Below are 12,164 nucleotides of genomic sequence, written 5' to 3'. Positions count from 1 at the left end.
GGTGCTTCGAAGCCTTCTTAGGGTTATTTGCGGCCGGCCAATAAAACATATAAAACATTCTGGGATGACCTTCCTCTTTGGTTAACTTTGAAATATGTAATTCCTGACTTTGATTTTAAATCTATAAAATAGGGGGTCTATTTTCTCAATAGTGATGTTGAATTTTTGGTTAATAATATTGTGGTTTTGGCCAATTACTTTAGACATAAATCTAGATTGTTTAACAATTCTCCCATCCCCATGCATTTCCATAAGGAATTGGTGATCTTTCTCAAATCCTTAAAATGTACCATAATAAAAAAGCCCTTAAATTGTGCAAACTTTTGGAGACATACTTTGATAATTAACCCCCTTGTACAATATTCTTTTGGTCTTTTTTTATTTATTTATCTATTTAGTTATATTTTTTATTATAATTTATTTATTTTTGTTTTCCCTTGGTCATTTACATTTATTATGTGTATTTTTTTTGTTTGTGCTGCTATTTAGCTTTGACGTTATGTATTAAGTTGTATGTTTACTGTTGGCTGGTTCAAGCCCCACAGTCACCACCATTGTGTCCTTGAGTAAGACACTTAACTCCAGGTTGCTCCAGGGGGGGATTGTCCCTGTAATAAGCGTCTGCCAAATGCATAAATGTAAATATAAATGTAAATGTACTGTGGCTTCTTTGTATATTCATTCATTCAAGCAATAATAAAAAAAATTGAGCAGCTTCCAGCTTCCAACTCAAAGGACACTCTATGAATGTTGAACACCCTCTGTGCGTCACAGGGCGTTTACAGTGTAATAGTTTAGTACAAGATTTCTATAAAAGTTAAACAGAGATCATCAATTGACTACATCAACATCATCATCTGAGACAGGAGCTTTGAAGAAGGTATGTGAACTTGGATTTATGCTATAGACTAACTGCAGTAATGTTAGTTTTATGTGTGACATCCGATTGAAATTCAGAATAAAACCCATTAACTCGCTCCACTGCTCACACTAATAAGCCAAAACAACTGAGATATACATAAACAAGTTATACCTCAAGTGTTACATTTCAAAACGGGTATTTTTATCACACCAATTCTTTTAGCGCTATAAATCTATCAAATAATTTAACCATTTGAAGTTTTAACCCATTTTACAATACTCAGACAAATATAAGATTCCTTTTGGGGAATATACATATAATATGTTTATTAAAAAGTAGAAATCTGAACTGTTTGGAGACAACGTCTTTAAGAGACCTCTGGAAATCGATTGGCTCATCGTGTTGGTCAAAAATCTCAACAAAACGTTTATCCTAGACACATGGTGGTCCGGCTCCACCATTACCAAACAAGAGAACTCATACTGAAACAGTTGCAAGCGGGGGCTCTTTGAATTTCAATGGTGTGGTTATTCGTATTTTCACGGACATGTTTACTGAGGTGGGATCAAGTGAAACTTTAAGTTGGATGTCATGCATCATAAACTGCTGGGATAATAAACTCTTTATAATATAATATAATATAATATAATATAATATAATATAATATAATATAATATAATATAATATAATATAATATAATATTCCTGTTCACTGCCGAAAGGGCAGCCAAAGTTGCAAAAACTAGTTAACTTCTTTCTTTTGCACCTGACTGTTAAGTTTTTTCAGTTAGGATTGTTAATGTTACGAATGTTCAATCCGTGTCAGTTCTAGACACTCGTGGGGAATAGGGTTGTTTTTTATTTTATTTTTTGTGCACCTGCAGTCATCCCTTATTTGGTCGCCAATTTTTGTCATGCTCTCTTAAATTTATCAGTTGTTTTCTCTAACATTAGTAAGTTAATATTTGTTAGCAATGCTTAATAATAATAATAATAATAATATACTTCAGGGGAGGGAGGGTAGGATTAAATTAATTAGCTGGAAGTAAATAAAAAAAAAAAAAAAGTAAAAAGTGTAAAAGTTCTTTCAAATGTATTAAAGGCCAACATATGTTTTTTACAGGAAACACATCTTAAAACCTCAAAAGCTTGTTGAGGTCATGGGTAGGGCAGGTATTCCACTCAGGATTTAATTGTAAAGAGGCGCAGCTATTTTAATGATCAAAAATACTCCATTTAATCCTTCTAAAGTTATCTCAGACCCCAATGGTAGATACGTGATCGTCTCAGGAGCTCTTTATGATAATCAGGTCACTTTAGCAAGTGTTTATGCCCCTAACTGGGATAATCCAGACTTCTTTATAAAACTTTTTTCTAAATTCCCAGACCTCAATTTTTACCAGTTGATCATGGGAGGCGATTTTAATTGTATCTTGAATACTGCCCTAGATAGGTCATCTCCCAAACCAGTTCTTTTGTCTCAGTCCTCTAAAACAATGAATTCGTTTTTGGAGTTGTATGGAATAACCGATATATGGCGCCATTTGAACTCCACTTCTAAAACGTTTTCTTTCTTTTCTCCAGCTCACCATACTTACTCATGTATCGATTATTTTATAATTGATAGCAAACTTATTCCATTAGTAAAATCTTCTTCATATGATAGTATAGCCATCTCTGATCATGCCCCAGTAATTCTTGAACTGGCCCTCCCTGGTGGTTGTACGATTTCTCGTGTTTGGAAAATGAATGTGTTACTCTTATCAGATGGTCGTTTTGTTAAGTTTATCTCTGAAAAGATCTCCACTTTTCTTGAGGTGAACTCTACAGAAGGGATTTCTGTATCTATCCTTTGAGACACGCTCAAAGCTTATTTGCGTGGAGAAATAATTTCTCATTCTACTTATATCAAAAAGTTGCAAAATAAAAAGCTCTGTGAACTCTCTAGACAGATTGGCATATTGGACCAGAAATATGCACAACGTCCAACCCCATCACTATAGAATGAATCTGAATATAATCTCCTTTCTACTAGCCATGCTGAGCAACTTCTACTTAAGTCATGACACAGTTTCTATGAATTTGGTGATAAAGCAGGTAAAGCACTTGCATTACAACTTAGACTAAAAACTGCAAAAAGTTTTATAGCTCAAGTCCAAACCCCAATAGGAAAGTGTAAAAGTATCAATGGAAAGGAGGAGGCGAGAACCGGCTTTTCAATATAATTAATAGTTTAATGATAAACTTAAAAGAAGACATAAACACACACATATGATGGACATGTCTGTAAACGATCTCTCTCTCCCGCACGATCCTCTGCAGTCGACCTTTATACCTCAGAGGCATAATTAGCCTAATACGGTACCGGGTGTGTAGGATCACGACCCGGCCCCGCCCTCCGCCCTGCCACAGAAATATTGTATCATTAGAAATGAATAATCAATTTAAATCTTTTTATTATTCTTTGTATCAGTCAAACTCCCTCAAAGACTCTAATATTATTGAGAGTTTTTTTGAAAATCTTGACATCCCTCAAATTAGTAACGAGTCAAAAAACAAATTAGATGATACTATCAGTCTAACCAAAATTCTGCAAACTATTACACAGAAGCAGAATGGAAAATCCCCGGGTCCAGATGGCTTTCCCACAGAGTTTTTTAAAACGTTTTCTTCTCAGATTTCCCCACTACTACTTTCGGTTTTTGAAGAATCCCTAAATAATGGAGATATTCCTCCTTCCAGCATCAGGTGTCAATTTACTGATTTTGAATCCTAATAAAACCCCCTAGACTGTGGGTCTTACCGTCCAATTTCCCTTCTTAATGTAGATGTGAAAATCCTGGCTAAGATTCTCTCTTTAAGGTTGGAAACTGTAATCCAAGATATCATTCATCCAGACCAAACTGGCTTCATAAATAATAAACAAGGTTTTTTTAACCTTAGAAGGCTGAACAACATAATTTACACCCCACCAGACTCATCTATGCCAGAGGACCTAGTCTCTCTTAATGCGGAGAAGGCCTTCGACCGTGTTGAGTGGGACTATTTATTTTATACTTTGAAAAAATTTGGGTTTGGTGATAAATTCATGTCCTGGGTTAAACTCTTATATTCTTTCCCTGTGGCGTCTGTAAAAAAATAAATAATCTTTCTCTTCACTGTTGGACGAGACAGGGTTTCCCCTTGTCCCCACTTTTGTTTGCTATAGCTTTAGAGCCTCTTGCAATCTCCTTTCATTCTAATTGTAATATAACTGGCATTTTTAGAGCAGGAAAAGACCAGAACATTTCCCTATATGCTGATGATGTAGTGTTATATGTCTCACATCCATGTCTCTTCCCCATGTTTTGAGTATTTTAGGACAGTTCAGTAGTGTCTCAGGCTATAAATTAAACTTGCATAAGAGTGAGTTTTTTCCAATTAATTCTACTGCAAGAGCACCTTCAGCGTTAGCTCTTCCATTTAAATCAGCCTCAGATGGTTTTTGTTAACTGGGAGTTACAGTAACCCAGAAACATGTAGATCTCTTCTAGCATAACTTTATTCCAAGTTTGAAGAGAACAAAACAGGATCTTGCTAGGTGGACAACTCTCCCACTTTCACTTGTAGGTAGAATTAATGCCATAAAAATTTATATTCTGCCCAAATTTCTTTTTCTATTTCAAAATATTCCGGTATTTATACCAAAAGCATTCTTTAAATCACTAGATCGAGCGATTTCTGAATTTATTTGGAACGGGGGCCCAGTAAGAATCCAGAAAGTATCTCTTCAACAACCCAAAAGATTAGGTGGATTCGCACTTCCTTATTACTTATTTATTATTGGGCTGCAAATATTCACAGCATTTTATATTGAGTCAGTCACATTATGGTCTTTGTCAATGGGTTCCGGCATGGGTTGAAATGGAATGTGATTCTTGTAGCCAAACTTATTTACATGCTTTATTATGTTCTTCGTTACCTATAAAAATGTCCCATTATTCTTCCAACCCTATGGTACTACATAGCCTAAAAATTTGGCAACAATTTCGAAAACATTTTGGCTTTCAGGCAATGTCGGTTCTGTCTCCTATATACAAAAATTCTTCTTTTTTATCTTCCATTTCAGATGGAGCTTTTGGATTATGGTGTAGAAGGGGCATTGTCAATATTAATGACCTTTTCCATGAGAATACTTTTGCAACTTTTTCATATCTATCAGAAAAATTGTATCTGCCAAAAACTCACTTCTTTCATAAGAAATAGATTCTCCCATTTCCCTCATGCTCCTCTTAAACAAGAGATAGATCAAGTTTTGGAAATAAATGTCTCTAAAGGTACTTTCTCCAATATTTACAGAGCTATTTTTTCATTTACTGCATTGTCAGACTCTTCACCCCTGTCTAAAATAAAGCAGAGTTGGGAATCAGATCTCAACCACTCTTTTACAGATGAGGAATGGTCACAGGCTCTTTGTCGTGTAAATACCTCCTCTATTTGTGCTCGTCACTCTAATACAGTTTAAGAATTTACTGGACAAAAGCTAAACTGTTTAAAATTAACCCGACTCTCGACCCTACTTGTGACAGTTGTCAACAAGCTCCGGCCACTCTTTATCATTCTTTTTGGCTTTGTCCGGCGTTGACCTCGTTCTGGACATCAATCTTCAAATCAATTTCTGATGTTTTTGTTTTAGATGTTGAACCTCGAAAAAGTAGGTTTTTCCAAAATTTCTAAATGCTAGTCAAATTTTCATGATGGAAAATGACGTCATAGGGTGCAATCAAATCAAATTCCTTGAGCCAATGTATCAGAGGAAAAAACAAATTTTTTTAGGACTCAAGGTTATTAACATAAACGTGAATGCAAGTTTGGGCAGTTGGTGGTGCTAGAGGGTTTGAGGTAGAAATGCTAAATTTGCTGTGGTAACACATCGGACTGTCCTCTATCTGTGTGCCAAATTTCATAACTTTCCCACCAGCGTTTCTATGGGCTGCCATAGACTCATGAGCAGAAGTATAATAATAAGAAAACTAACAGAGACAATAGGGGTCTTTTGCCCATTCAGGGCTTGACCCCTAACTAGGCTCTCTCACTGCATCCATCTCTGAAGCTATATTAGAAGACCAAAATGTATATATTTGGTCTCACGCATGTATTTCGTTTCTCACAGGAACATTGGATACATAAGACATCAATCATGAATATAATGATAGTAATACAGTGATGATATAAAACTGAGTACATAAATGTGAATATATGAATATGATTGAATAGCTTCTGATTATAGTTGATTTGAAGCATAATATCAATTAGTATAAAATATTTACTATACCATACATATAATATATAGTAAAGACTTTATGAGTATTAGCTGCTGACTTGTGTCTGATGTCTCATTGTGACTTCTGCGGTCTGCTGTTATATTCTGTGTTTAGGATGGATTCAGTGGGAGTGAAAACGATTGAAATGGCAGCTCTGGGGAGACCCTTCCAGCTGGGCATGTTGTACGACTGCAGGAAAGATGCTTTAATACCAGGTACTAGAATACAAATAAAACACTTTACTTTGACAGTGAACGACACAATAACTGACCCAGCTAGCTCAGACAATGTGATGTAGAGCAACCAAGTGCAGCAGCAGTTTTATTGAGAAAATAAATGCATAATCAAACTAAAATATTCTCCAGAGATCAGGGGTAACAACAACTGAACTTTGACACTTGATACCACACATTACACATTTAAGAAAGGACAAGGCATTAAACTAACAGAAGGGGTACAAAAACAAAGAATTTCAAAATGAAATCAGAAAAATATATAAACAAAAACACAAACGCCATCCCAGATGTGTTTAACTTTCTTTCATCTGTTGAACACAAGTGAAAATATTTAGAAGTATATTTCAGCTCTGTAGGTTCATACAATGCAAGTGAAAGGTGACCATTATGTTGAAGCTAAAAATCTGCATAAAAGTACTCCAGATGATTTTGGTGGTTTAATCCATGTGTTCAGAAGTGATATGATAGGTGTGGGTGAGAAGAAGCTCAATATTTAAGTAATTGTTTCTTAACTTTCACTTTCTCCTTCTTCTGTTTTTGGTGATTCACTTTCTTCATGCGTATCGCCCCTATTGGGCAGGGAGGAGAATTTATGCTAAAAAATGACTTAAATATTGACGTTCGATATGTGAGCGAGAGTGTTACCCACTAGGACAGTTTATTTAGAACAAAAGGGCTGATCAGTTACGGAATTTAACGTGGGAGTAAAATACCGAACTGATATAAATTGATAGAAGCGGAGAAGCCCGTCTGTGCACACGATGATGCGGCAGGAAAAAAAATATTATATATTGTTAATAAGACATGGGAACTTGTTGAGTGGGCATTTTTTTGGCCCCCATATTTTTTGTAAATTTTGGTGGGATTTAATTAATTTAGTTAATTTCCGACACTATTGGCATTGTATCTTTCTAAGGCATTTAAAACATTTGTTTTAGACATAGTAGCAAGTAAACAATATATCCCCACATATATGTCAAACTACACTGTGTTAATGTTTGACACAGTTAAAACATTGCAAACTTAAAAACAAATGAAGTTTGATCAGTGGTTAAACGTGTTCAGACGGTTCCCTCGTACCTGAATAAACGGCTCCTTTCCAGAATAAATACTGTGCGTGGAGCATTTCACAACGTGCAGTATATTTTGGCCTTAACCCTCTGGGGTCTGAGGGTGTTTTGGGCCCTGGAGAAGTTAGACATGCCTTGACATTTGTGCTTTTTTCAGTTGCTTAAAAACATATTAATGGCTAAAGTCTGATAACACTGTATTCAGCACAAACTGGGCTACAATAATATGTGAGCAACATGTATGTACAGGTTTGTATTTTTGAGAAAATATCGTTTATGCATGGTTTTTGAAAAAACGAAAATTTTAAGTCACTGAAATAAGGTCATATAACACATACTAAACATTTGTCCACAAGACCTTTGAGAACTGGATCTTGTAGCCTAGAGTTTTTGCTACAAAATGATGTGAAAAATCATCCTGATCACTCATTCATACAAAACAATATAGTCATTTAACTTTTGTGTGACAATTTTAGTGCTGAATGGTCATATGCGAGGAGGCGTGAACTATCATGAATATTTATGTGATTCACACCTGAGGACACAAAGACCCCTCCTCTGGGCCTATCAATGAGGAATGTGACAAAGAGAATGAATGTGAGGAGACTTAATGATCAAAATCAAGTTTTAAGTTAAAAGAAGTAATCTGACTATATATTTTCTTTACATAAAGACTGTACTTAATTTTAGACCTACACTACCGTTAACAGAAGTCTCTTCTGCTCACCAAGACTGGATTTATTTGATCCAAAATACATATGATAATATGCTGATTTTCTAATATGGGCATATTTAAAGTGCATTTTACTCATTTAACCTGAACACATATTTGCAAGCACAAGCTTTGTTGATGATAACGAGGCAGCATAAACACATTAAAATATAATCTAACATTCATATTATTTTTATATCATATTACATATCATATTTATATCATACAGCATACAATGTAAATAACAACATTTACATGTAACTAAAACTTGCCTATTAGGACATGTCAATACTTTGAATCCTGTCTGGAAACAGTCCCACTAGTAAAACATGTACATGTTTATATAAAATAGCATGTCAGCTAACGAAAACTAAATGACTTACTCGTCTGAAATTGTATCCTCTGCTGGATCAAGTCTCTCTTCAAAATACAAATGTTCATCTGAGTCCCGCTCTTCTTCTGTTAACTCATCCTTACATCCAGGAGTATCATTACAAACATGCAGAAAAGTTCAATAGTTGAGTTGTGTTGTGTTTACATCAAATCTCGCAGTCGGGGGCGTTTACCATTTGCCTTGATCGCCTCATCACATTAGCGTATGAATGGCGCCCTCTGCTGGTGGGTGGGATCACATTACAGATAATGAAGCTGAGCCAGGAAAACCGTACATCGCTTTGTTTCATACAGATTACATTGCAGGAGAATATTTGTTTTAAATTTGAATTGTTTTATTTATAAGTAGACATTTTAAGCTTTCTTTAGACATATGTTTCATGTTTGTGTGAGAAGAATTCAGCGGAGTTTAAGTTAATTTTAGTGGCGTGTTTCTGAAATATGATCGTGAACACAGAGACTGCTGAAAGCTCAACCTTTTATTTTATTTATTTAAAAAAAAACACAAGGTTTTGATGTTAATATGAGTGTACACAAAAAAAGAAGACCCTCTATAGTTTATAATCATGTATTGATTTTATTTATATGACCATAAATGACGGAGTATTTTAAGTCTATGTTGCTGCTATGTGAAAAAAAAAACGTTTGCCGACCCCAGAGGGTTAAATGTCCCAAACCATCATGCCCTGATGGTACACACAATACAAAATCAGGAATCCCAAGGCCCCCAGATACCATTGCCCCCTCACCAACACCTACCGTCCTACCCTGTGAAGGAATAGGGTCCAGAGACACAGGAATTTGAGAACCTGGCCCCCGACTTGCCGGAGGAGTCTCTGGTACCAACATCAGCAGGTCAACATCCTCTGACACTTCTACTGAAGGCACCTCTTCCTCTAAAACCGGGGGATCTGTCGAGGCTAGAGCTGGACAATCCTTCCGGATCTTCAAGGCAGAACGATGAACACATCTAACCTTACCCAAATCATCCACTGGTGCAATGGTATATACTGACCAACCCATCTTCGGTGCCTTCACAACCTGATACACCACCGTGCTCCACAGGTCCTGAATTTTATGACGACCCCTAGCGCCATACTCATGTAAATAGACTAACTGGCCCTCCCCCAGTGGTGCATCACGGACGTGGGAGTCATTTTGCGCCTTACGCCGACCAGCGGCAGCTTCCAATCGTTCCTGTGCCCCCTCAAAAGCCACCTGGAGCCTAACCCGATGTTCCCTCATCCACTCATGCACACTACCATCACCCACCTCCTGGACTCGACCCAAAAGGAAGTCCACCAGAAGTCGTGGCTCCTGCCCGAACATTAAAAAATACGGAGATTCGCCAGTCGTTTGATGAGGGGTAGTATTATAGCAGAAAAGCACCTGTGGGAGACACAAGGCCCAATCAGTCTTCCTAGACACAGGGAGGGCACGTAAAAGATTATGCAATGTCCTATTAAAGCGCTCACACTGACCATTACCTGTAGGATGGTAAGGGGTAGTGCGAGACTTTTCAACCTTATACAGTGCACAAAGCTGCTGTACAAGGGAGGACTCAAAGTTGCGGCCCTGGTCTGAATGGATACGCCCAGGGACCCCAAACTTATAAAACCATTCCACCACCAAAACTTGGGCCACTGTTTCTGCCCGTTGGTCCCGTGTAGGCACAGCCAACATGTACTTTGTGAAGACGTCCGTCATAACCAGCACGTTCTCCAACCCTGAACGAGTCGGCTCCAACACAGTGAAGTCTATTGCCAATGATTCGTTTGGCCTAGAGGCCAATAGATGGCCCACGAAGCTATTATGGAAAGGTTGTGTGTCCTTGGCGGCCTGGCACCGTTCACACTCTCGACACCATTGTGCCACATCAGATGTCAGGCCCGGCCAATAACACCGCTGCCGCACTAACTCAGTGGTGCGTTCAACACCTTGGTGCCCATGCTCATGATGTAACTGTGTTAAAACTTCTTCCTGCAGTAACAATGGTAGCACCAGCTGAAATCCTACTTCGCCCCCCTCAGAGCGAAACACTCGGCGATGCAATACACCATCCTGCTCATACAACCGGCTCCATTGGCGTAACAAATTCACAAATTCACAAATTGGGCAGCTGCCGGTGCTCCTCTGCACTAGGAGGAACCCCACGCCTCCAAAACATTAAAACTTTACCGATAACAGGATCCTCTTCCTGCAAGGACTGAATATCCACAGCCAGACTGGCAGTGCAGTCACTACTGCTTGAGAAACCACCCCTTTTTTCCCAGCCTGCATTACGCTGGCAGGGAGAACTGTACCGGGCAATAACTCTAACTCACCCTGGGGGACCCTGCCGGGGTCCCAGATAATTTAATGTCCCAGATAACTTACCTCAGGCTGAAAAAACATGCATTTAGCTAGTTTAGACTTCAACCCCTCTCGCTCCAGCTGGCTCAAAACCACCTCCAACCACTCCAGATGTTTGGTTATGGAGGAGGAAAACACCACTATGTCGTCCAGGTACAAAAGCAGGGACTGACACTGCTGATCCCCAAACAACTGCTCCATCAAACGCTGGAAGGTGCTTGGGGCATTGCAGAGCCCAAACGGCATACGATTCCATTCAAAAAGGCTGAATGGGGTGCAAAAAGCAATCTTAGGCTTATCCCCCTCTGTGACAGGAACCTGGTTGTACCCACTGGTGAGGTCCATGGTAGAAAACCAACGGGCCCCAGACAGGGAGTCCAACGTTTCCTCTATGCGCGGCAGAGGAAAAGCATCTTTCCGCGTCTTTGCGTTCAGCTGGCGGTAGTCTACACACATACGCAATGTACCGTCCTTCTTTTTGGCCAGCACAATGGGGGAGGCATAAGGACTACAACTCTCTCTAATAATGTTTGTCTCCAGCAACTGGTTTATATGTGTTTTTACTACATCGTTCTCAGACGGAGGTATCTGCCGGTACCTTTGCCGAACTGGGACAGTGTCCATCAACGGGATATCATGAGAAATGAGTCGGGTACATCCCAAATCACCCTCATGCGCCGAGAAGATGGTGTGAAACTTTAACAGCAGAGACTTCACCTGTTCTTGTTCTGTCACTGTCAACACAGATAAATCAAGGCTCTTAATTTGTTCCTGCACTGAAGCAAGAACCGAAGGAATCTGAAGATTCACTGACGCAGAAACCGATTTCACTTCAGAGACACCACGGGGCAAGCTCACAATAAATATACTGTGCAGCATGCCCAAAAGGGAGTTTTTACCTACATTGACGACCAGTACATAAACGGTCACTCTTACTAGTGCAGATGACGCCAAAAGACCTGCCGGCAACCCAAACTCTGGGGGCTCGAAGAGCACAGTTTCCGCAGCAAAATGCCCTGAGCAAGTTGCGGCTACTACTTTCATTGTGCATGGGGGGGGACCGCACTCACCTGACGACAGTGTTGTAATGCTTGAACACCGAACACCGACGGTACATCAAAAAGGGTGGGACCATGCTGCCCAAAGAGCTCCCGATAGCAACGGTTCAACACATTCATCCCCAGAATACCAGGGATTCGAGCACCTGTACCACCGGGAGGATCTCTGACGACCAGCG

General features: G+C 38.9%; 1 protein-coding gene across 3 annotated transcripts in view; it reads left to right on the top strand.

The window, feature by feature from the left end:
* The first annotated feature begins 855 nt into the window (after positions 1–855).
* LOC127640126 (cytolytic toxin-alpha-like) overlaps positions 856–12,164 on the top strand; it is a 36,249-nt gene continuing 24,940 nt past the window's right edge. For all 3 annotated transcript variants that reach the window (XR_007970060.1, XM_052122532.1, XM_052122531.1), the window contains exons 1-2: positions 856–880; positions 6,279–6,379. Coding sequence is in view for 2 of the 3 variants with exons in the window: in XM_052122532.1 (XP_051978492.1) it covers positions 6,280–6,379 (100 nt within the window). In the remaining variant the exon portion in view is untranslated. The remainder of the gene's footprint in view (positions 881–6,278; positions 6,380–12,164) is intronic.

The sequence above is a fragment of the Xyrauchen texanus genome, chromosome 49 (assembly GCF_025860055.1).
Source record: "Xyrauchen texanus isolate HMW12.3.18 chromosome 49, RBS_HiC_50CHRs, whole genome shotgun sequence".
In the NCBI taxonomy this organism is placed as follows: domain Eukaryota; kingdom Metazoa; phylum Chordata; class Actinopteri; order Cypriniformes; family Catostomidae; genus Xyrauchen; species Xyrauchen texanus.
Note: the sequence above shows the minus strand (reverse complement) of the source record. Positions and strands in the feature narration are given on the sequence as shown.